This window comes from Fonsecaea monophora, assembly GCF_001642475.1.
Source record: "Fonsecaea monophora strain CBS 269.37 chromosome Unknown Scaff39, whole genome shotgun sequence".
NCBI lineage: Eukaryota > Fungi > Ascomycota > Eurotiomycetes > Chaetothyriales > Herpotrichiellaceae > Fonsecaea > Fonsecaea monophora.
In genome coordinates, this window is record NW_019173970.1 from 203,069 (window position 1) to 227,361 (window position 24,293).

At 53.3% G+C, this 24,293-nt stretch overlaps 7 protein-coding genes across 7 annotated transcripts; 2 read left to right on the forward strand and 5 right to left on the reverse strand.

Moving 5' to 3' along the window:
- Positions 1-499: 499 nt before the first annotated feature.
- AYO21_05947 (ketol-acid reductoisomerase, mitochondrial) lies at positions 500-1,958 on the reverse strand (the record flags this gene model as incomplete). The annotated part of the gene is made up of 5 exons (XM_022655913.1): positions 500-524; positions 583-1,250; positions 1,310-1,588; positions 1,651-1,682; positions 1,748-1,958. 5 exons carry the CDS (start codon positions 1,956-1,958, stop codon positions 500-502), a joined length of 1,215 nt encoding a protein of 404 aa, XP_022511833.1.
- Positions 1,959-2,652: 694 nt separating this feature from the next.
- On the reverse strand, positions 2,653-4,752 carry AYO21_05948 (hypothetical protein; the record flags this gene model as incomplete). The annotated part of the gene is made up of 6 exons (XM_022655914.1): positions 2,653-2,944; positions 3,056-3,357; positions 3,429-3,723; positions 3,773-4,053; positions 4,112-4,521; positions 4,581-4,752. The coding sequence occupies 6 exons, from the start codon at positions 4,750-4,752 to the stop codon at positions 2,653-2,655; spliced, it is 1,752 nt and encodes a 583-aa protein (XP_022511834.1).
- Positions 4,753-5,211: 459 nt separating this feature from the next.
- Positions 5,212-7,477, forward strand: AYO21_05949 (hypothetical protein; the record flags this gene model as incomplete). The annotated part of the gene is made up of 3 exons (XM_022655915.1): positions 5,212-5,337; positions 5,392-6,311; positions 6,367-7,477. The coding sequence occupies 3 exons, from the start codon at positions 5,212-5,214 to the stop codon at positions 7,475-7,477; spliced, it is 2,157 nt and encodes a 718-aa protein (XP_022511835.1).
- A 1,602-nt stretch (positions 7,478-9,079) lies between these two features.
- AYO21_05950 (hypothetical protein) lies at positions 9,080-13,868 on the reverse strand (the record flags this gene model as incomplete). The annotated part of the gene is made up of 2 exons (XM_022655916.1): positions 9,080-10,114; positions 10,194-13,868. 2 exons carry the CDS (start codon positions 13,866-13,868, stop codon positions 9,080-9,082), a joined length of 4,710 nt encoding a protein of 1,569 aa, XP_022511836.1.
- A 1,196-nt stretch (positions 13,869-15,064) lies between these two features.
- On the forward strand, positions 15,065-16,160 carry AYO21_05951 (hypothetical protein; the record flags this gene model as incomplete). Its single annotated transcript, XM_022655917.1, has 2 exons — positions 15,065-15,082; positions 15,177-16,160. The coding sequence occupies 2 exons, from the start codon at positions 15,065-15,067 to the stop codon at positions 16,158-16,160; spliced, it is 1,002 nt and encodes a 333-aa protein (XP_022511837.1).
- A 1,120-nt stretch (positions 16,161-17,280) lies between these two features.
- On the reverse strand, positions 17,281-18,120 carry AYO21_05952 (hypothetical protein; the record flags this gene model as incomplete). Its single annotated transcript, XM_022655918.1, has 3 exons — positions 17,281-17,520; positions 17,613-17,909; positions 17,977-18,120. 3 exons carry the CDS (start codon positions 18,118-18,120, stop codon positions 17,281-17,283), a joined length of 681 nt encoding a protein of 226 aa, XP_022511838.1.
- A 950-nt stretch (positions 18,121-19,070) lies between these two features.
- AYO21_05953 (chitin synthase 3) lies at positions 19,071-23,279 on the reverse strand (the record flags this gene model as incomplete). Its single annotated transcript, XM_022655919.1, has 6 exons — positions 19,071-19,223; positions 19,279-19,568; positions 19,622-19,709; positions 20,502-20,570; positions 20,622-23,156; positions 23,214-23,279. The coding sequence occupies 6 exons, from the start codon at positions 23,277-23,279 to the stop codon at positions 19,071-19,073; spliced, it is 3,201 nt and encodes a 1,066-aa protein (XP_022511839.1).
- Between the last annotated feature and the right edge of the window lie 1,014 nt (positions 23,280-24,293).

Sequence of the window (24,293 nt, forward strand, 5' to 3'; positions counted from 1 at the left end):
TTGGTTTGTTTACTCTATATCTGACATGTGCGTGGGGCGTACGTGCTGATGATTACTTTACTCCTGTCCCGCAGGCCGCTCGATTGATGTGGCGGGGTCGTCGTCGTCGAGGACTTTCCGTCAAGGTTGCAGACACAAGACCTCCGACAAACCTAGTAAGGGTTGATACACAGAATCAAGACGATAGCATATTACAAAAAAAAAAAACTGCCGTCGCAATAACTTCATTGAAATCTGCTGAACCACAAAGCACGAAATCTAATTGGCAAATGGTGCAGATGTCCGAAGCTCTGCCGAGATCGGACGCTCTACAGCCTCAACAAGCATCTGAGCCCATGTGCCTATCTAGACTTTCGCACAGCCCACACAAAGTAGCCACATTGCTGTGGCAGAGATCCATCATTGTCCGCCATCCAAAGCCCCTCAGCACTTGGTACATGTTCAACTTTTTGGGGGAAAAAACGCCGCATAAAACGAACCAACACCGAGCGCATCCACATCACTGGTTTTCAGGGCGGAGGGAGCTGTTAAATCACCGTTAGCAATTGACCTCCAACGCTGGCAAAAAAAGTGAGCACATACCGAACGGCCTTGCCGGCACGCCAGATCTCCAGATCCCGGATATCCTGCATCTCCTTCTCGTACTTTTCTCTGTAGTCGGGTGCGCTGTTGAACTCCAAGCTGCGCTTCGTCTCGGTGCCATCTCTCACGCTGTCGTAGAGCTGGTTGAACAAAGGCTTGAGGGTGTCCTTGAACTTGCTCGACCAGTCAATGGCACCGCGACGGGCGGTGGTGGAGCAGGCTGCGTACATCCAGTCCATGCCGTTGGCACCAATGAGGGGATACAAGGACTGAGTGGCTTCCTCGACAGTTTCGTTGAACGCCTCGGATGGCGAATGGCCACGTTCACGGAGCACCTCATACTGGGCAAGGAACATGCCGTGGATACCGCCCATCAAGCATCCTCGCTCACCGTAGAGGTCAGAGTAGACTTCCTTCTCGAAGGTGGTCTTGTAGAGGTAGCCGCTGCCAATCGCGACACCGAGGGCGATGGCCTTCTCTTCAGCTTTGCCGGTCACGTCCTGGTAGACGGCGACAGAGGAGTTGATACCCCGGCCCTCACGGAACAAGCTTCGCACTGTTCTTCCGGAGCCCTTGGGGGCGACGAGGATGACATCGATGTCCTTGGGCACGTCGACTTTGGTGAGGTCTTTGAAGACCGGGGAGAAACCGTGGGAGAAATACAGGGTCTGTTCGGCACTAAGGTCAGCATTTCTCTCAAACAATCCGCGGCCAAGGTCTTTCTTACCTTGCCCTTTGTCAATTTGGGCTTGATGGCTGGCCAGGTCTCGCTCTGCGCAGCGTCACTGAGCAGGTTCATAATGATGGTGCCACGGTCAATGGCCTCGTCCACCTCGAACAAGTTCTTGCCGGGAATCCAGCCATCCTGTTCCGCCTCTTTCCACGATGCGCCGTTCTTGCGGACACCGATGATGACGTTCAAGCCATTGTCCCGGAGGTTGAGGCCCTGGCCGTGACCCTGAGAGCCATAGCCGATCAATGCGAGAGTGTCATTCTTGAAGTAGTCCTGGCGATGTAGTCAGCGGGAATTGAGTCTTTCTCCTTGTTTTGGAGAGGAAGTTTACATACAAGAAGCTTCTCACGCGGCCAATCTTCCCGTTCTGCGCAGGATTGTTAGCAAAAGAAGAACCGGCACCAGGATGAAAGGAAACAGGATCAAGCATACCGAAGACGGTCTCCTTGGTGCCGGCAAAGTCAATGGTCTTGACACCACGCTTCTGCTGCTGAGCGGGAGCTGCGAACGCAGGGCGCTGTGCAGCGGCGACGACAGGCCTGGTCGCAAGAGCGGTAGCAATGGACCGTCTCTGCACGGCGGGGGCGCTGATTTTCTGCTTGGAAGCAGTGCGCAGGGTTCGTGCAAAGTTCTTGGATGCCATTTTTTTTTCTTTTAGGGAGATAGGAGCAGAGAGCTGTGTTTGCGAGAGAGTGCGTATGTATGTGTGTGGAAGTGAGAGGAGAGAAAGAGACGAGTGCGGACAGCGAACTTTCTAATAAGTACTCGGTACCAAAGGGGGAAATTTTGTTTGTGTCTTACTCACAAGAATCATGCAATCACCAAAAAAGCTGCTTGAGCTTCGCCGAGTGGAAAACTGCTCCTGTTCGGAGCTCACGTGTGATCCATTGTGACCATGCTGCTTTAACCTGGATCCACCATCACCTCCCCCGCAACTCGAGGGCCACCGCGATTAACTTGTGCACTAATTTTCCTAAACGGCTCTAATGCCCACTGCCCAGATCGAGTCTTCTACCACCGAGCAAATGCGGAAATAGGGTAATTAGCCTGAAGTCGACTCATCCATCTTCAAGAACAAATAGAAGCTCATGAAGGTCGATTACATAGCCTATGGTACTAGTGACTACAGCCCCCCTTTCAGACTTGTGAGGCTCCAGAATCCATTGAGAACCTGATCATCATCTTCTTCTTCTACAACAGCAAGAACAAACATGTGCTACGAAATACGAAACAATTACCTATATACTACTACCTATGTAGATATCTGGTATTTCCAAGCACCATCCCCTACCATGTCCTCTACCCCACGAATCACGACACCTCTCTTACCTCCTCTCTCATCCCGTCACCGCGGCGGCAGGCACTTCGTCCCCTTCGACATGTTCGACCGTAGCTGTGACCTCCTCTCCCTTGACCGCCGCGCTGTCCTTCTTCTGCTCGTTCAGCTTGCTCACACGCCACCCTTGATAGCCGTTCTCCAGACTGTTGTGCAGGGCGGCCACGTAAGGAACCATCCCGCCAATCCAGTTCATGGGCTCGACGCGCTTGCCGGGGATGTTGGCCCCGTTGTACCACCCGTTGGCTTTGGGGTAGAGCGTCTTGTACCAGAGTTCGTTGGCTTTTTTGCTCCTGCACGGATCAAGGTTAGTCATACATGATAGTAGGTAGTAGGTGGCGACGAGCATGTCAAGGGGAGGCCATGAAAAGATTGGAGGTTTGTATGGTGGCGATGTCACTTACCACTCATCCTCAGCCTCCCGTGTGGCCTCTATTCTCGTGATACCCTCTTCGCGGCACATGGTAAGGACCTTGTCCACCCATTCGGCCTGGAACTGGTTGTTACTAGGTCCGTTTGCAAACGCCGTGGGCGACTGCGGTCCATAGAGGAAAAACATGTTGGGAAACCCAGCGAGCGCGATGCCCATGGCCGTGCGGAGGCCGTCTTTCCAGTGATCAGCGACGGTGCCGCCGTCTGTCGAATGAATGTCCATCTGTGCAAGAGAGCCCGTGACACTGTCGAAACCTGTGGCGAGGATGATGACCTGTAGACACAAACAACATGGTCAATAAAGCCCACTGGCAAATCATGTCGAGGAAACGGGATAAGCCTTACATCGTATTCCACATGCCCCTTGGGCGTCCTGATACCGGTTTCTGTGACTTCCAGGACCGGATTCTCCTTCACGTCTACAATGTCAATATGGTCCTGGTCGACGACCTCGTAGAATCTCTGTTCAAGGCTGTTTCGCTTGGTGCCAAAAGGGTGAGGCGGCTTTTCGGGCGCCAGGAGTCGCTGTTTCTCGGGATTTTTCACTCGCTTGAGTACTGTGGAGCGCCAATACTTGTATGCTTCGTCGTTGGCCTTTTGGTCAAAGAGCATGTCCTTGTAGCTGCGGATGAAGAAGAGACTGTCAGTATGTAGAAAATTGATGTCGGCGAGCTCCAGAAGAAACGTACTTTTTCAGCAAAGGCACAAAGCCAGCCTCATCCCACAGAGACTTGTAGAATTTCTCCCGCTCTTCCGGAGTGTCGTCAAATGTGTTCTTGTCGCTGAAAGTGTAGTGGAATCCGGTGAAAGATTTCCGGCAAAGGTCGAAAATTCTCTCGTATTCACCGTCGGCTTTCTTCTTTCGTTCCACCTCCGGGTCGAGTTCCCATTGTTTCATGGGCAGGCAAAGATTGGGCGTGCGTTGGAAGATGGTCAGGTGCTTGACAACATCTCCAATCTCCTGGGCAACCTATTTCCTTCCGTCAGCTAGGCTGTTCAGTCATCCCCTGACATGGTCAGCAACTCACTTGAATGCCCGAAGCTCCCGTCCCTATCAGGGCGACGCGTTTGCCTTTCAAATTCACGCCGTGCTGAGGCCAAAAGGCGGTATGATACTGAGGTCCCTTGAAATTCTGCAGACCTGGGAAAGGTGGCTTGTAGTGCTTCGACGCAAACCCAACGCATGGCATGAACCATTGTGCGTAGACCTCTGTGCCATCTGAGCACTCAATGTGCCACTGGTGTCTCTGCTCATCGAAGATGGCGGTCTCGACGTTCCTGTTGTATTCGATGTACTCTTCCGTGTTCCATTTTTTCTCGATATATTTGAAGTAGCGTCTCAAGTCTGGCCAGCTGGAGTACCGCTCTTTAAAAGTAAAGTCTTCGTACAGATCCCGGTCAAACAATTGATAAATCGGCGACTCGGAGTCGACGCGAGCTATATGAAGATTGTGAGGAACGCCTTTGATGTCGGGAAAATCTTCTGATATGACCTACCTCCAGGGTAGCAGTTCCAAAACCAGATGCCTCCTGCAGCGGGTCCTCGTTCATAGATCTTGACACTGAGTCCCTGTTTCCGAAGTTTGTTCAGCAGGGTGAAGGCTCCAAAGCCAGCACCGACAATCAGCACATCCACAGAAGGGATCTCTGGTTTTGCTATCGACCCCATGATTGAGCGAGAAGACGGCAAGGTTTGATTTGTGATTGTTCAGAAAAGGCCGGGATCCAGCATGTGAAGTATTTGTAGTTGGGGTCGCTGCACGTCTAGACTTCCGAGTTAGAACCTACCCCAGCATGTCGGAAACTGTTGTCCGCTTCTTCAGCGTTGGAACCACCTCCTCGGGACCCCTGATGCATCGCAATCGACGGGAATAGTCACATTGTAAGCTCTACAGACCTCGGGTAATGGTATACCTCGTATATCTACTCCGCATATGTACAGCTGTGGAGCGCATTTGCGGGGGGGGGGTTTGGACGAACGGATCTCCTATCCCGGATCGGTGGGACCGAGTCAGGCATCTGGGGGAATACTTCATGCTTGGTCGGCCCTGTAAAGTGCATGCGGTACGTTGTAGAGAGTGAATCCGAAAACCAGGTTTTGGTTCTCAGTATCAGGCCATCCTCAGCCATGGTGACTTCTACTTTGAGCGACTTGCTGACCGGTAGCGCTGGCACCACCTCAGACAATGCAAACGGGAAGGCAAATGGTTCGTTGGGGCAAGAAGAATATTGTGACCTGCATGGGGTTGTGATTGTATGTTGTCCCGTGTTTCTGAGTCAGTGCTCTCGGCTGATCAGGCCATTGCAGAAGCCACTCCAACAGATCGAAGAGCTCACGCCACTATGGCTGTCGATGTTTCTCAATCGCAAGATCGATGAGAATGGCTTCGTCGTCAAGCCAACTGGGACGGGCCAGATGAGCAATACTTACCGAGTCCAGTTTCATGATCTCGACCATCCAGGCAAAGTCAGCCAAGTTGTGGTCAAATTTGCAAGAAACGACAAGGACACTCGAGACCTTGGCATCAGATTTGGCCACTACCAACGTGAGGCTGTCTTCTATCGAAGATTTGGAGACAGGCTGTCCGCTGGTCTACCACACTGCTATGGCGCAGTGGTAGACAGACATGCTTGGTTTACCCTTGTCCTCGAGGACCTAGGCTTGTATGACGGGTACCAAGGGGCCCAGCTGGAAGGATGTGATTATAAGCATGCGCAGCTGGCCTTGAAAGCGCTCGCTCAATTGCAGGCGCCGGTCCTAGGAGATGCACAGCTGGATGAGGACGAGTGGCTCAATAAACCGCCCGCTTTGGACCAGAAATTCTTCAATGAATGTCTCCCAATTTTCCGCACGCGCCAGAAGCTTCCACCCGAGCAAGAACAGCTGTTGAACTGGCTCTCCGAAAACCTCGATGACTGGTGGGCGACTCGAGAAGGGCCTTTCTGCATCTTCCATGGAGATTTTCGTCTGGACAATATCCTCTTCCTTGCCAAGGACAATCATCGTGCGGTAGCAGTCGATTGGGGCGGGCTTGGTTGGGCGTCACCCATGCGGGATGCTGGATACTTCCTCGGAAACGGACTGACGATTGAGAACCGGCGAAAGTGGGAGAAGGATCTCATCCGCGAGTACCTGGACGAGCTCAATCGTTGGAGCAAGGTCCAACTGACATGGGAACAGGCCTGGAAGCAATATAGACTCCAATCGATATATGGCCTTGCACAACAGTAAGCTTGACACCGACCGTGACTTGGCCATGCTTTCTGACTGTGGAGTTTCTAGTATCCCAGCTGCGGCAATCTGCGCACCGACTGAGCGAGGAGAGAAAATGTTCTATACATTGACCTCGAGGCAGGCCCAGCACGCACTAGACATGGACGCGGCATCATTAGTGAAGCCACGCCCCAAATCTTACTCACCTCATGTTGGAGACGAAGCCGAGCATGTTCCACCAGCAGATGGGGGACCTCTCTGGAGTGAAAGCTGGTATTTTGACTGCACCACACCAGATGGCGAAGCTGGCATGTACGCTCGAATTGGGCGCCTCCCAAACCAGAATTGTTGCAACTTTATCGCCGGGATTTTTCGGCGGGGAAAGTCATCGGTCATGCTCGTCAATATGCAAGCACCTCTACCAGCCTCCCATCACGCTATGCAAACGTTCTCGACGGATCGGTTCGCGGTTGAGAGCAGATGCCTCGTTCCGCTGGAGAAATTCTCATTCAGTTTGAGCGGGACGGGATCCGCCTCGCCCGACTCCATTACATCTTTCCACGGAGATGAGGCGCAGGTGGAAGATGTGCAAAATATCAAGATCGATCTCGTTTGGGAGACGTCGGCAGCGCCATATAAGAAACACGGACAGTCTCGTTACGAGATACCGTGTAAAGTTACTGGGAACATCAAAATCGGTGACGAGGAAGAGATCAGATTCAACGCCGCCCCGGGACAACGGAACCACAGTTGGGGTGTGCGCAACTGGTGGGTGGCTGACTGGGTGTGGTCTGGCCTACACTTTTCAGACGGCACAGACGTCTTTACTATCGCGTTGGGCAAAGGACCAGACAGTACGGGTGCGTCGGGATACATCCAGAAAGATGGCGGAATCAAGGAGATTACTAAGGTAGTTAATGAATTCGAGTGGCAGGATAACGGACTACCTGGAAAGTTGAGACTGCTGGTCGAGCCTGGCGGTATGAGCATTGAGTGCGAGGCAATCGCGGCTAGAGGTCTGCGTCTTTTTGATCCCGAAGGTCGAGAGGCACATCTGCCTCGAGTCATGTGCACCGCAAGGACCAGTGATGGGAAATCAGGGGTGGGATGGTTGGACTTCAATCGGGTTGTCAAGCGCGAGCCAGGGCAAGCAAGGAATGGTCAAGCAAAGGACGCATAGACAAAGCATACAAGACAGATACTGAGAGGCAGAGGAAAGGACGCGAATACAGCCGCAATAGAGCTACATGGGGATCACCTAGACAAGCTACGCCTAAAACGGTAACTCTGGGTTTCATCACGTGAATTTGCTCTACTTCCATCCCCAAGGGCTCTAGCGTAATGTAGTCTAATCAAGTCCCTCCCCAGGTCATAATAGAGCGGCATGGCCATCTACCCCGATCCGCAGTCAAGCTACTCAGGGCATTTCCACATCTTGGTTCCGACAACGGGGAGGCTGGGGCGAACCTGTTCGGAGACGTTGTAGCCTCCCCGCCCCGCAATCTTGGATTCCAAGGAACAAGCTGCGGCCCAGGCCAGAATGCCATTTTTGCCTCCGCAGTGGCGGCTGCTGTGGTTGATCCTTCGCGCGCCAACAGAGGCACGAATGGGCTGGCCACTGCCAGGCCTTGCATTTCAATATCGACATCGATCTAGTTTACGCGGTACCTACGAGGTACATACGTGCCGAGTACACACTTTTGAACACGACAAGTGTGAAGCGACACAGCCAAATCGCTTACTCTTTCAGCCCTCACAAAGCCGTCAAAGCCAGATTCCCACCTTCATCAACACGCCCTCATATCGATGGCCAAACCTACTGTCCTACTTGGAGACGTGAAATGTCGGCCTCGAAGAGGTACCGAGTGTGTGGCTGAAGTACAAGTAGCAATTGTCAAGAGCTGGACGGACCGTCGCAGGCCGCAGGTCGACTTCACTTTATGACACGATATGGTGAGCTCAGCTCGTGACATGACCACTGGCACCCAACTGGTGACCAGTTACTTGGGTCCCTTGGGGACTCGGTAAACATTACAAAACCATCCGAGTGATCCAGCTTAGTGGCTTTGTGGGAGATAATTATAAAAGGGGGATTTTCCTCCCCAGAGGGACGTGCCTCGTACATATGATATGCTATGGATATCCGCACATTCGACATACATAGTCCCAACATACTCGGTTCACTCACCAATCCGACCCGCTGGTAGGGAGTAATTATGAGGGAAGATATGCAATCGCATTAGAAATTCAGAAATTGCGCCTTTTGAAAGTCTGATAGTCTGGGGTCCGGCTATCTGGGTAGCTACACGTACCGAGTTGTCCTAGACCTGCCAACCGCCCACTCATTTCTTCAGTCTCTCCCTCTATATGATTGCTCTTGAATTTTTTGTGAAGCCCTCCTCCTCCTCGCAGGAAATGCTTTGTGAAATTAAGAAAAATAAAAAAACACCAGACTCCCCCCCTCCCGCCTTGTTGAAACGTACACAAACAGCTTCCTTTCGTTCTCTCTCTCTCCCTCTCTCTCTCGCGTGCACCACACCACTTGGCCACACCACACCACACCTCGAGAAAAGCACCCACAACTAAAAAACATTGGCCACCCTTTATCTGCGTCTAGGATTGGTTGCGGACTGACGAAAAGGAGATCTCAATGCAAGAATGGCCAGGATTGGGTCTTGAGAAGGGGGATTCTCCGAAGAAAAGAGTGGCGAGTGGTCGACGCCACAGATGGCGACTAGTGCTTTTTTTCAGTGTTAAGGCTCGTATTTTTTCTTTCTTTTTTCTAATGCTCTGCATTCGTCGTCCGCGGGTTGACGTCTGAATCTGCACCCTTCTCCGCGCCAGTGCTTACGCCGGTGTCTGCTCTCTTCTCTCCATTGGCGGTCTCGACGGGCCCGTCGACCACGCTGCCCTCTTTGCTCTCCTTCGGGGTGCCAACTTCCTTCTTCCCCTTGTTCATCCGCTTGGGCACGCGGGCGAGCCAGTAGAAGAAGACGGCGCCGAAGACGTTGAAGACAATGTACGGCCACATCAGGCCGAAGTTGCGCCACATGTGGTCCGGGTTGGAGGAGACGGTGGCCAGGAAGTCGTCGGTAGTCGCGATCTGGCAGTAGGTGCAATTGCTGCCCGAGGGGTTTTGCAGGTATCCGCCGGCGACGGCCATGTAGTCTCTCATATACTCGGCACACGTCTGGCCCGCGGGGGCTGGGAAATGGAGATACTCGTTGGCGGCACAGGTGACGGTGGTGTGCGCAACGGACGTGCTGAGCATGCCGTCAATGAGATATGTAAAGGGCGAGACGCGGTACATGAAAATCCAGAAACCGGGGAGCGCCTTGGGGCCGACGAGGACACCGCAAAAGACCAAGGTGAGCGAGAAGGTCATGTTGGCGATGTTGCCTCCCGTCTCCGCCGTCTCGATGGCCGCAATGACCATGTGTGCAAACGTCGACGTAAAGAGCAAGAAGGCCAGGATCAGCAGGAACATCAACGCGCCACGTACGTGGACGGCGTCTGTCGGTTCCGCATTCCTGTACAGGCCAATCGGGTAGTACCAGGTGAAGTAGATGAGGATGGCGCAGAGTGTGGACCAGGGCAGCTCGACGATGATGTTGCTCATCATGAATGCCTGCCACGAATACGTCTTGCTGGGTCGTTCGCGGACCTCGTAGAGTGAACGTTGAGTCACGAACAACGGCATGATTTGCTGCACGAGCTGGCCGAAGATGGTCATCAACATGAAGATGCCGAACATCTGGTTCTGGAGACCTTGCTGCGTGTTCCTGGCCTTGAAGAAGGAGAAGCCGATGAAGAGACCCTGACGAAAGGACATGGTTAGCGCCGACAACAGGTGGGAAAAGGGGGGAGCGGGGGGGGGGGGGGGGGGAGTTACTCACAGAAGCGATACAGAGAGACAGTTTGCTGTAAATGTAGGAAGGCGTACGCCAGTATTGCTGAAAGACACGCTTCAGAACCTCGTAGAGCTGCACGTAGAACGGAGCGGCGAACTCGCGATAGCTGGCTTTGCTGGCCCGGTTCGAGACCGTCCGGGCAAGTTGACAACGCTCTGCCTTCATTTGAGAGAGCTCGGCGTGTACATCCCTATACTCCGGCGACGTGCGCCACGTCTCGACCCAATCGATCTCGGTGTGTGAACCAGGTGCGGCGCCGATGACCTCCAACATCCACTCGGCGGGATTCGCGTCGGGCGGGCACTGATGGGCGCCGTTGCGTTCAAAGTAGTTGATGAGTATCTTCGACGAATGCCCAACGGGCCCGAAGTAGACGGTCTTTCCGCCGCTGGCGAGGAAAAGGAGCCGGTCAAAGCGCTGGAAGAGCATCGCTGAAGGCTGATGGATGGTGCAGAGAATGGCCTGTCCGTTCTGTTTCAGCTTCTCGAGGAGATCGAGGATGGACCACGAGGTCTGAGAGTCGAGACCAGAGGTAGGTTCGTCGAGGAAGAGCAGCAGTTCTGGCTTCGCCGCCAATTCCACGCCGATGGTCAACCGTTTGCGTTGCTCCACGTTGAGGCCTTCACCGGGGACACCCACAACGGCGTCGGCGTACTCGGACATGTCGAGAATTTTGATGATCTCGTCGACGTAGTCCAGTTTCTCCTGCCGTGGGATATGTGCGGGTTGACGGAGGAGAGCGCTGAAGTTCAAGGCTTCTCGCACCGTCGACGTCTCCAAGTGAAGATCTTGTTGTTGCACGTAGCCGGTTTTGCGTTGGAAAGACTCGTCTCGCTGGCGACCGTCGACCAGCATCTCGCCGGAGATAACTCCCATAGTCACACGGGTGGCCAGGACGTCGAGGAGCGTCGTCTTTCCAGCCCCGGACACGCCCATCAAGGCAGTCAAGGTGCCCGGTTTGACCCAGCCATCGACGTGATCCAAGAGCCGACGTTGGCCACCTTTCACCGAAATATCGTAGCAGACGTCGCGCCACTGGAAGATGGCCGTTTGTTTCTGAATGACGGATGACATGTCCTCAGCGGTTTTGACCCTCTCCACCGGGGCGGCTGTCGCGACATCGCCGGTCTCGGCGTCATGAGGGAGCTTCAGTCTCAGCGCAGGGGGAGTCTGACCGCGACGGAAAACCAGGACTTCGCCTTTGGATTTCTTAGCCTGGACGAACTCGGCTGAGATCAGGTAGGTGCAGAACAGAAAGATTAGGAATGCGATCAAGATGCCGAAATTCCTCCACCTGTGGGACGCGTAGTATTTGTAGTTGCTGTTGATAAAGTCGTCGCCGTTGACAAAGGACTGACCGGGCCGAGATCCCACCGTGGCGCAGACGTGGTTTGAATCCCCGTACCCAGGACCGGAGGGCACGAAGAAGGCGCAGTCGAAATTCCGTCCGGAGAACTCGTTGATCATCAGCGACTCGAAACCATACGCGACCGGGTCGAGGTAGTTGATCCAGCGTGCCCAGCCAAGCATATAGTTGACTGGGATGGCAAAACCGGTGTAGATGACGATGGCGAGGATGAGAATGGCGGCCGGTGCCAAAGCTTGACTCAAGGTGCGGGAGACCGAGGCGATCGTTCGAAACAGCATACTCATGACCAGCGTCAAGGTGAAGGAAATGAGGAGGAAGAAGAAGAATGCGCCGGGCTCTCTGCGGAGATTGGTCATGAAATACAAGGTGATGTTGAAGATGATGGCATTGCTAATCTTGTACGGCATGTCCGTCAACATGGAAGCGTATGCCTCGGTCGACGGGTGATACAGCGCGTACCGTTGGTGCTTCTCGACGATCGGCCGTTGCGCATACAGCGTCAGGATTTCCAAGGCAGAGCTGAAGGCGTTGATGAGAATGGCAAAGAAGAGCAAGGCGCCGCGCGAGTAGAACGAGTTGGTGGTGTCGTCGAGGTTGTAGAAGATGGAACCGATGATCAGGGCAAAGACGTTGTTTCCGATGATAGAAGTCAACGTCAAGCTCGGGTCGGCCTTCAACCTGCGGAATCCTCGCCAGAGACAGAGTTTGACCTGTTGACCGTACGACAGCGTGTAGGGCGACGACACGCGTTGCCGCTTCGCTTGCTGCAGTCTTCTTGATTCCTTGAAGCGGTTCAGATCCTCACCGCCAAGGGGATGCCTCTGGTCAAAGTCTTCAATCTCTTTCAGTAGTTGCGCACGTTCCGGCGACTCTTTCCAGGCCTTCGCAAAGTCGTCGGGGGTCCGTGGAACCCGGTTCTCAAAGCCTTCGCGGACGATTCGTTCTTGGGCGCTCGTCATGGACGTCAAGAAGTCGGCGGTGGTCTGTCGCTCGGGGCATTGGAAGCCAAGACGGACAAAGTAGTCTTTGGCATCCACGGTCCGCCCGAAATAGATCTGCCGTCCCTCATAAAGTACAATAACCTTGTCGAAGAGGTCGTAAGCTGCCTGGGGAGCCTGGTAGATAGCCACCGCGGCCGTGTTGTTGAGGATCTCAGTCGAGAGACGCAGCGTTTTACAGAACTCAATGGCGTTGGCACTGTCCAAACCACGGGTGCTGTTGTCCCAACATTGAAGAGGCGACATGTTCAGCGTGGCTTCGGCGATACTGACACGTTTCCTCTCGCCTCCACTGACACCCCGGATGAAGTCGTTGCCCACGCGAGTGTTGAAGGTGTGTCGGATGCCAAAAGTTGCCATAATAACGTCTCGCATATGGCACGCGTATTCGTGGGCGGAAACGTTTCCAGGTCGATGTCTCGGTGCTCTTGCACGTGCGGCAAAGTAAAGAGTGTCACCGACCGTCAACTGGGGAAAGTGGATGTCCTGTTCAGCGGTGTAGATGGCCTCGCCGCGGAAGTGCTTGTGCATCTGATCAAAAGGAATCCCCTGGTAATTGACGTATGAATCCTCGTCGACGACGAAACCGTGTGTTTCGCCTGCGAGTGTCTTGAGGAACGTCGAGCAGCCCGACCCAGGAGGCCCGAGAACGACGAGCATTTCACCATGGTTCACCAGTCCGTCGAATCCTCGAAGGATGTCGATTCTGCGTTGTCCAATGTTCAGGAGCTTGCGAGCCATGCCGAGGATCTGTAGCGGGGCATTGCCGACTGTCTTCTGGTAGTCAGTCGCCGATCCGAAACCGTGGGCGCTCAGGTTGCGGAACGCCACTCCGGCGGTCCTGGCAAGGAACCGGTCGTCTTTGTTCTGCAAATTAAACAGAGCCTTGATCCAGTCGTGGGTTGAGAAATTCTCGGAAGTGGGATCTAGGGAAGAGCCTGGCGCAGCGTGAAAGGGATTGGCATCCTCAGTCTTGGTGGACGTTCGTGAGAACTGTCGAGCCAGATATCTGACGTGAACATCCTCATCCTCTTCGTTCTCCGAACTTCGAGATTGGTCGCCCGCCGGTTTTTCTTCCATGCCCGCCGAGCTCGTGCGACGCTCGTGACTGGCACCGTGGTGTGCAGAGGCTGAATCCTCCATGGCTATGGAGCGACGACTCTCGTGAGATTTTACCCGTGACGGGCCGTTGGGCTCGTCGTGTGATTCCCTGCGGTAGTGTCCCAAAAGCCCTGGGCCTTGTCTCCCGGCACTGTTGTCGTAGTTGGAGGTGAAATTACCTACGAGAGACATCTTAGACGTCCTCGTTCCCGGTGGGAGAGCAACCCAAGTTGAGGGGGGATTGCCCTCGCGTTGCTGTCAAGAGGGAGGACGGTACGGCGGATTGAATTAATCAGGGTTGGACAATGAGCCGGCAAGTATGTGGTGGGCTACCCCGAAGGAGACGACTGAGCCGCAGCCTCAAAAGAGAATCAGTCTATGAATGAAGGACCAAAAAAAAAAAGAAAGGGAAAGGGAAAATGGAACGGGAGACTGGCGAGGAATCTGGGAGCGCAGTGTCGTAAGAGTTCGTCTGCAGGTTAAGAACGATCTTATATTGGCAACTCTAAACAAATCTCAAGTCTTGGAATGCAACCGCAGGCACTATGATGGGGATGTCGATAAGCTGTCCGCATCCGTTGGTGGATCGGGGCGGAGCATTTGTGCGTCGCTGTCGTCAGGGGGAAGGAGGACGGCGGACGAAGAGGACAAGAATTAATCGAGATGTGCACCGGCTACGGAGAGCTTCGGGTGCACAATGAACGAATGCCAATATCCAAGACGTGGCCATGTTTTGACGCTGGGCTTGTGGCAATCACACTGGCGTGACTTGGGGGTGGGAGAGGAAACGCATGTCAAGGCGGGAATCGTATGAACTTCGGAGAGATTAGAGTTTGGCGCGAGTCAACTGCCAATATCAACATTGGCCATGGCTCGCCACATGACTCAAGCTTTTCCTGGGTCCCCCACTCTGCCCCTCTTGCTCCACCATATCATTGGACTAGCCCCTGGCGCCGAGCCCTGCACAATTTGCCAGTTCCTCTTTTGGGTACTTTATGAACCTTGCCTCGGCAGCCGGAATCACGACGGCGTGGGTGCATCCGGTCCTACATAACTACACGACACTTCCCTACCGAGGAAAGTCTCATTCCTGAAATCCACCAATGAGAGAGCCATATACCACATTCGTTAAGGTGTACGTCGTCGGGTGCCCTCGATAAAAAATAATGATCAGGAGACCAACATGCTATTTTAGCCGTCTGGACAATCAAGAAATCCTCTCTAGTATGAATTCGGGTGCTTCGTACGAACGGCGATTGCTTTAGCTGCGATTGTGCTAGCTGCGATATAGGGCGGTGAACGGAAAAGTACTGTACACCTGGACATGGTCGCGCGTTCATTTCTTCGGACTTCTCTACAGTCCCCCAAGTTGTTAGACAGACCATGCAATGTCATTCACTCAGCACGTAAGCACATGGAGAACCTTCTTATCGTTCATAATTGAGCTTATTCTTTTCTCTGGCTAACCAACGCAGATCTCTATGCTCATCAACATTTCAGTTCCTCGTGGGTCTGGAACGAAAGCCGTTCAATGTCCACTCAGATCTGGCCGTCCAACTTTCCCCAGTCTTCGCCGCCCTGATCAACGGTAGCATGGTCGAGAGTGTCGAAAGACGGGTTGTCCTGGACGACATCGATGAAGAGACCTTTCTGCGCTTCTGCGAATTCGCCTACAAGGGAGACTTTTCGGTACCTCCGCCCAAAACCGTCGTTGACCAGGAACTGCCGTCGTCACCACAACTGGAAACAGTTGACGAAAAGTTCACTTCCAGCCATAACAGGTCTCTCTCTACCGGCGTCCCTATTGGAAAAGTCCTCGATGGCGGCGAAGGAGAAGGGTTGAAGGTATTGGCGACGGGTTTGTGGCCACGGGTCCGGGGCGACCACCACAAACCAGCTTGGAGGCATCAGATTTCGCGGCCAGTCTCGTGGCTGCGAGGGCGAAGAACGGTCCGCACCACCGACAATCGCACACGGGACTCCCTGGCAAAACCTGCAGTTGTCTCAAATCTCCCCGATCCAGGCTCGAAGCTGGCCGCCGACTGGGCCAAGTTCTGCAACGCTTCCACAGACTGGGACGGGCCCCTTTTCCGACCGTACAAGAACTACACGCCCTCGGAGAGCCTGACGGAGATGCTCCTGTCCCAGGCGAGGTTGTACGTCTTTGCCGACAGATACGTCATTGAGTCGCTCAGATCGCTGGTTCTGTACAAGATGCGCCGTTCGTTAGCCTCGCTCAAGCTGTTTCCCGAGCGCGTACCGGAGGTGTTCCTGCTCGTCCAGTACGTCTATGAAAACACAAGAGAAGGCGACGACCTCAGAGCCTTGCTGACGCAATTCATCGCCTGCATGATCACCGTTTTTCTGCAACATCCCGACTGGGACGGATTCATTCGCCAGCAGCACATTTTCACCATGGATTTGCTGAAACATCTGAGAGATAGTGTGGAGGTTGATGATGGGCGGAGAAGAAGCGCCGCATAATAACCCTTTTTTTTTTCTTGGTTCTCTTCTTCGGATATACACCCTTATCAGGGTGTTGGCTGCGCCACGAATGTTTTGTGTCATTTGGGCACAAGTTATATAGATGGGGCCCTTTGGTCCTTAGACCAGTGGTTACCGAGCACCATCACTTCAAACCTGTCGGCTACGGCACAGCTCCGCGAGGACCACCACCACCAGCATTTATGGAGGACGGACCCGCAGTGTCTCTGGCCGAGCATAAAATCCAGGACATGCCGCCTATGAGGCTGCCGCACGGAGATTGGGCATGCAGGAAGAACAGGGTTCGCAGATAACACATAGACGAGATTGCGTACGCAAAGCGTGGGATTAATGTGACGGCTACTCACCATCGACGGATCGCCCTGTGTGAAGCAGTGGCAGATAGATATGTGAGGTACCTTGCCTGCTTATCAACTCGTGAATGCGTACTTCTCCCTGTGGAGACAAGGGAGCCTAGGGGGCCACTGAGGCGATCATTGTTGGGAGTGATAGAGGGTAACTGGGGCATGACGAGGAAAGATGCCATTCCCACGAAAGCTCTGGCTTCAAGTAGTCGTCTGGGGCATATTATATAGATTCACGAGACGTGTTATGGGACGGCGAGGAAAAAGAGAAAGGTCGGGTTATGAACAATTGTGAGAAGGTTCCATACCCACGCCCAGCTTCACATCTTCACATCTTCACATGTCTCTCAACTTCCATGCATATTTGTACAAGGTACAAGTACGAGTACATACTTTGTCCTTTGTACACTGTGGGACCTGAGAGCAACGAATCGGATCAATTTCAGTGGGAGAAATATAGTTTGATACACTCCTACCGGCGGTGTAACCAACGCAGCAACCCACCAAACCCACTATCCCATTTGCGTACTCTACCAAGCCATTCGGCCGTCCAATTCTGGAGACTTTGAGGACTCTGAAGCTCGTCCTTCGTGTTCGTATGATTCGTATTCGAACAAAGACGAATCATTCGTCGAAAACACGAGACTCGGCAAAGCCTTCAACTCCTCCCCACTCCCTCAACCGCAACTTGTTTCCCGTTCCCTCGACGGCGGCTTGTCTTTGCTTCGCCCGAACCGGATCTTTGCCCCCAGGCATCAAGAACCAAGGTCCAGAATTTGCTGGTTCTCAACGACCTTCTCTGGCGGTGGGTCGATGCAGAATCTCACCAGCGCCTTCGCCAGCCGAGTAACGATGACGACAGGCGTCATCAGCGATGCGATCTTGCCGAGAAAGATGCTCTCATCGCGCACGACCCCACCGGGCCGGATCACGATTACCTCAAACACATCTGGATGGGTATTGGCCATGTCGAGCAAACCCTGTTCAGCAGCGCCCTGGGGATGGTGAGACGTCAGCAATGATCGCGACCAGCTCACCGAGCCCGACGAGCACAAAATAAGTCGTCGCCGACGGTAACACGCCGTACCTTCAGTTTCCGCGTGTCGGAGAACAGCCAGAGTTTCCTGTCCTGGTGCCATTCCGCGCCGTTGCCGCTGCAGAAGACAAACCGGAGTCTCTGTTCCGGTGGCAGAGTCGGACAGACACCTCTCACCAAGGCGTTGGCGGCGGCCAAGGTGAAATCCACGCCGACCGTCCTCGCAGTCTGGAGATCGGGAAAGTCCTCGACCTTCCCTCCCAGACACCTGGGAACACCCGCGGGGGTTAGCCCTTCTACCTGGCAAAGACACAGGGTGATCTTTGGGCCCACTTTACCAAATACAACCTTGGACTCCGTAGAGTTGTTGGAGGAGGTCTGTCGGGTATGATAAAAAGTCCTTGTGACGGATCACCTCCACCTTGGGACTTTGGCTCAGTGTCTCGTCAATGTTGCGCCTCGTCAGTACAATGATGTAGGAAATCCTCGGGTTCTCGATCGCTTGGACCACGACTTCCCTCCCGACAAAACCAGTGGCCCCCGTGATAATGATCTTCATCATCGCAGACTAGACACTCGGGACACTCTATTGAATTCGGGATTGCCGTTCAACTTGCTTGACAACAGTGATATAACAAGTAGAACGTGTGAGTCTTTGTAGGAGCTTTTGAAGCTGGATTATGGCGCGAAACAGCGATGCAGAGAGGTTTGTCCGTGTCCTAGACTGCTCTCCAAGGGTATGCCTGGGCCAGATTGTTGGTAGATGCTTCGGACATAGACCATGTAGCATCCGAGGCAGATGCATTTGATAGGTGGAAAAGAAAACCCCTGTTCCTTGTGTCGCATCGTGTTACATGGGCCACCCGTCTAGTCAGCCAAACCCGTGAGTGGGACATACAAGTACACCGTATGTGCTTGGGAGAAACCCGGTACTGCAGACAACGACACGGGGAAAGGCTGAGCGTGCAGGACTGGCAGGTTGGAGTTTTCGATGGTCAAAGGAGACCTCCACAACAAGGACCACAAAAGTAGAGACGGAGAACGGAGGGACGAGCATGCCAATGTGCTTGATCTGGCGCAGTTGAGTAGACACAACATGACGGGTAGAAACGAGGAGAGTGACGGGCACACCACCTTAATCTGAGGCAAGCTAGCCTCGTACGAGCTCAAAGCACAAAGAAAAGCCCCGGACACTCATCTTAATCCCTAAGATCTCCGGGTAAAGAACCGACCATGTTCTGGAATCTCCATGGTCTTTGACAGTGCGAAGATGTCTCGAGAGAAGTCTTGCTAGGCGTTGTCCACCGTCTAACTCGAAATTGACTCCGGCTTCATGACAAAACACGCTGTGCATAGCTGATCAGCCATGTGGCCCCCCTTCAACGCCTCTTGCCTTACCAAGACTCGACCGCAACCTTTGAGTGAAGCTCGCAACCTAAATATCTTGTCTTCGACTTGTCGTTCAATCATTTCAGTCATCATGTCGACCCTTCCCAGACCTCACTGGTATCACCGCAATACTCGATCATAAGTCTGCCCTTTCACAGACCCGCCTCCCATCGCCGTCCTTGCATTCCGCCGGAAACCCTCTCGGTTGTTTCGGAGATCTTCAGCCGCTTCCTTGTTGAGCGGATCGGACGCATTGGGCTCGAGGAAGAGAAACTGTTCAGCGAGTTAGCTGCAACCCGTGACGCTCGACATTGAATGGAGAGTTTACCTGCATGCCCACGATGACGGCATTTAAATTCAATACCGGCTTCCAATCCTCTCTTAGAATATTCAAGCAGACGTTTCCATCTAGGTCGATGTTTGGATGATAGATCTTCTGGGTACACTTGACCTTCGGCGGATCGTGCGGGAAGTTCTGGTTGATGGCAAAGTTGAACACGAAGCTACCACCCTTGTACATGCCTTCATCTGGTTCGATCGTGAGAGTAAAGTTCAGAATGTCGTCGGGGTTGGGAAATGTCGTCTTCATGGTCGACCCGAGGGACAATTCACTTAGATCTGCGAGAAACTGCATTAGACGCCTCTCCAGCCAGACAGGGGAAACCGTTCACCTTTTTGCACGCGAAGTTGAGCGGCTGTGACCTTCTTCTTCTTCTGCGTCACTCCTTGTGCCTGTTCATCCTTTTGTTGCTGTTGTTTCTGCACATTGCCATCAGTGATTAGCTATAGGCACTGGGAACCGCTCCTACCATTGACCATATTTTCATCATCTTGTCAGTCGGTCGTCACCACGGGGTGACACAACAGCTCGATCGATGTGTATCTCTAAAGAACTCTGTGAATCAGGCCAGAGAGCGTGGAGGGCGGGGAGTGGTTGACGGAGGCGGGCGTGTCAGTCGGATCGGGAAGAGGAACAAAGAGGGCAGGGCGCAGCCTGAAACTCGGCGTTCTCGTGTCTCCTTCCGTGAACGGGTGCTGGACAGCGGAGGCAGGACAATGGGATATCGGCAGTGTGAAGAAATCCACGAAAGAGAAATTCACAGATAATGTAAATAATGTAGATGGTTATCACGATTTGAAAGTCCGGAAAGTCAGAGGGGGAGGCCCCTGCGGTCGAAGTGCCACTTGCTCGGATCATGTATGGGAATCTGGCTGTGCTCACATGACGCAGGTGGCATCCACAGCCTCGCCTCCTTGGAGGACCAGTCAAATGTAATAAACGCCATACTTTTACTCGATACATGTATTTAATCCAAACCCCAACACCATTTTATTGTGAGTCCGCTGCTAAATCCGACAGGAACTGTGTCTTCACCAACTTCAGCCCCAAAGGAGACCGACATCGGAAATAAGCCTAAGCTTCTCCCTTCAATGCTAACTGTGATCTAGACCTGACTATATCTAACACACTGGGAGGGACGACTATCTTCTATTGAAACAGCAAAGCAGACCGGTCCTGCCAAGGAACCAGCAGCACCCGGTGAAGCGCACAACGGAAAGAGCTGCCGTGGTCCACAAGAGCGCTTGGAAAAAGTGGTTGCTTCGGCTCGTTGCTCTAGACTGTGGGAGAAGTTAGCAGTGGGAATCACCGACATATGTCAAGATACTTACAGTAAACCCAAAGTTGTCGACGCTGTCACTAGTAATGACAACCGAGAGCAAGGCATTCGAAAAGATCCATGTCGCCACCAGTCGAGTTCTGAAGTTCTTGTACGAATCTTCCAGCGTTTTGTCTTCCTTTTCCTCAGGTGGCACGTACGGCGCCAAAGCACGCCGCACTGTAGCCTCGAATTGAGAGTCAATGTCGGCTTGCGGTCGGTCCACTTCTTCCACAACCGTCGCCTTGCCCTTTTCGTCTTTCTTGGTTTGGGCCGAAGGTAGCACGTCCGCCTTGTCCGAACCTTTGGTTCCCCACGAGACGTCGTGCCAGTTGCTAAAGGCGTAGATCATGAGGATATTGATGAAGGACGGCATGAGGAGCAGGTACTGGAAAAACGAGGTGAACATGTGCCAAGGATCCAGATACATGAACGAAGCCACGAAATACAACCCGAATGTAGCCGCCAGCGCGATGATGACGATACCAGGTCCGGTCGAGGCGAAGAAGGATTTGAGGAATTCGTTAGCCCCCTCGTTAGTGACAATATCAGTGCCATCTTTCGAAGTGAATGCTTTGACCACCAGATACATGGACAGGACGATCACGTAGAGCTGGATGATGGCGAAGACGCAGAACGAGATGATGTATGCAACCTTGGAGCCCTTGGGACGGTTACCCAAGGCCAGGATAAATTGCAAGAGCAGGAAGGCCAGATAAGCGTATTGCAGCACAGTGTTGATGATTGGTGTCGCACTGTTGCCGAACGGGAAAGCTTTGTTGTTGTTGTTACTGCTGGGTTGACCCACCAGATCCATGAGAATTTTGGTGGTGAGCCAGAAAGCCGCGAGAGAGAACCAGGAAAGGATAACCGACACAATGTTGTAGATCATTTGAATGTGGAAGAAGAGCATTCGGATGATGTTGTGGCCGGATTTGTACATACGGGAGAAGTGCATAAGCGAGTAGATGGAGGCGGCAAAGGAACCGTTGAGCCAACGTCGACGTTGGCCGATGAATTCTGCCGCTCCTTCAGGCACGTCGGTTTCGGCTTTGGAGGCCTTGACGTAGGTCAGATGCCATTTCGAACCTGCCTTAGCGACCAGTTCAAAACACAGGATACGATCCTCGGCCAAGAACATGTTCTTCTTGAAGATATTCATGCCTTCGATACCCTTCTTTCCCAGCCGCTTCGACAGGGTGTGATCGCCGTGGAAATACTGCTCCAGGGGACGACCCATGATCGCTCGGAAACGATATGCTGAGAACGCACCGGGGAGCACACTGACGTAGCCAAAAGAGCTCTCCAATGGTTTGTCCAAGATGTTACTGATCTTGTATTCAAAGTTCTGCGCGGCGACCAGAGGGTTCAAGAGCTTTCGTCCAAAAACACCCCCGCGACCCAACATAGCGTGGATTTCACCGCAAGCACCTCCGAGATCCTTGTCGTTATAGAACGCCTCCCACAGAGCCATGATAGCCTTCGAGCCGGGCTTAGTGCCGGCATCTAGAAGAATACAGATCTCCGGGTTGAGGATGCGGCCAAACGCGTTGAACAACCATCGGTGGGAGTTGATCTTCTTGCTGTTCTTCTGCTTTAGACAGAACATCATCTGCACTGGGGGCAACGACGTTGGGTCATTGTCGCTCGGCCGAATGAGCTGTTGATTCGCTGTCACAGAAAGCTGGGTTGTATATTCGAAGAGATGGACCACAGTCTCCTTGCCATCGACGTCCTTCTTCATGACCCCATCTTGATACACACCAACGGTCGCAAGAACGTCCAAGGTGTTCTTGTCGCAAGGGTCGATGCCATCGAAGATGATACATACGACGATCTTCTGCCAGGCCGGTCCGCCTTTGTTCCAGAACTCGGATTTCTTGAGGTTGACGATGTCGCGGATATTCTGCATCACTCCGTGCAATGTGCGGGCTGTCAAGACCTTGTCTTCGTTGTAGGCCGTGATTGCGATGAGGAGCTCGGTGTGCCGGTTGTACATGGCGGGACGAAGGTTGTAGCCGTTCTTTAGGGTAAAATCATCGGGATCGCAGGTAGCAGCCGTGTAGCGCATGTGGGTAAACTCCTCGCTCCCACCCTCGAGGTCGGTCCGGTATTTGGACTGAATTGCGTTCTGGATGGCACTGGGCACCGGATAGTCGATACTCAGCACGCTGTTGACGACCTTGACTTTTCTTGTAGCGTAGCGTTTGACTGTGCCGAAGCCAGGAGCTTGTCGTTGCTTCCATGCCTCCGTAGAATTGCTGCGCTCAGTCGGATCAGGATAACCCGGGGTAGGAAACCCGGCCTGCGTATTGCTCAAGCCATAGCCTCCCCCATACGCCTGAGTGTGCTGAGGGTTGTATCCTGTGACTGGGGCTTGTGACTTGTCTCCTCCTACATACGTCTCATTCAGGGTGTAGATCGATTCCTGTCCTGGCGTCAACGGGCGGGAATGGGGGTCATCGTATTGCGACTGATACGCAGCGTTCTGGTGTAGCAAAGAATGCTCTGCTTCGTCGTCTGAATGATGTTCATTGGGTCGGTAAGCCTACGCAAAGGGTCAGTTCAGCTCGTTTCACAAGGGGGTCAGGCTCGATCCACGTACATTTCCAGGGGGGATGTCACTGAGTTGATGGCCGTTGTCATAGCCACCCGGATATTGGCTCGCCATGGCGCTGAAGTTGAAGAATGGGTGGAAAGGAAATGTGGTGTTGTGCTAGAAAAGGCGGTTCGAGGGCTGAGACCCGGCACCACCGCAGTTGTTATGGTTATCCCACCGGGTGAGATACGTGGTATGGCAGACAGGTCACTGGTTCAGTGAGTAGGTGTGAGATTTTACTGACAGACTGACAGCCGCCAGGGCCGGTCAGAGGGCAGGAGTTGCTGCAACTAGGGGAGACCACTGATGGCTGATACAGCCTGTCAGAGGGAGTGCAGGGTGATGAATTAGGTGATATAGATGCGGAGACGAAAGCGGGCAAAGAAAGTCAAATCGGCGGATCTCAAAGGAGAGGACAAAGAGAGCAGGACCAAGAAGGGTCAACTGCAATCGAATTAGGATCTTTACAAGAAGAAGATGGTGATGATTGAAAAATGACCTGTAAACCACGGGGACCGAGAGGTGTTGTTTCAGTTTTCTTGGTTTTCTGAACACTTGGTTGCACACACGCCCACACAGCCTGCTGAAGACGCAGCTCAGCCCTTTTTTGGGCAGGGTTCAAAGTCCCCTGAGCTGAGAGAAGCGAATCCGGCTAAAGGCGCAAGGAAATGGGAACAAAGCGCTGACGACAGGCATTGCACTACTGCTGGCGGGTGGCTACCAAGCCACCTACTACTGGAGGCCAGTCTCAGCCTGTTGAGCCTTCGCTTAACTGGTTGCTTGCGATCCCTGGGCTGGCGAATCCCCATCTGATGCCCAGCGACAGAAGACTTTCAGCCGCACCCTGGCCGTATTGCCTGTCTGCTTATGATCCTTGATAGAAGGATGAGTAGAGTCCCCCCTTAGTCGTGGATTGTAATCAGACAGCCATCACTCTGTACCTGGTGCACAGCGAGAGTGCACTCCTTGAGGGACTGCGCAACCAAACGCAGATCGTATCTCTGGATCTCAACTATGAAACACCGGGAACGAAACAGTGGATCCAGCCTGCCAGTGTCTTTGGTATCGGAGAGTTCGCCCGTGCAG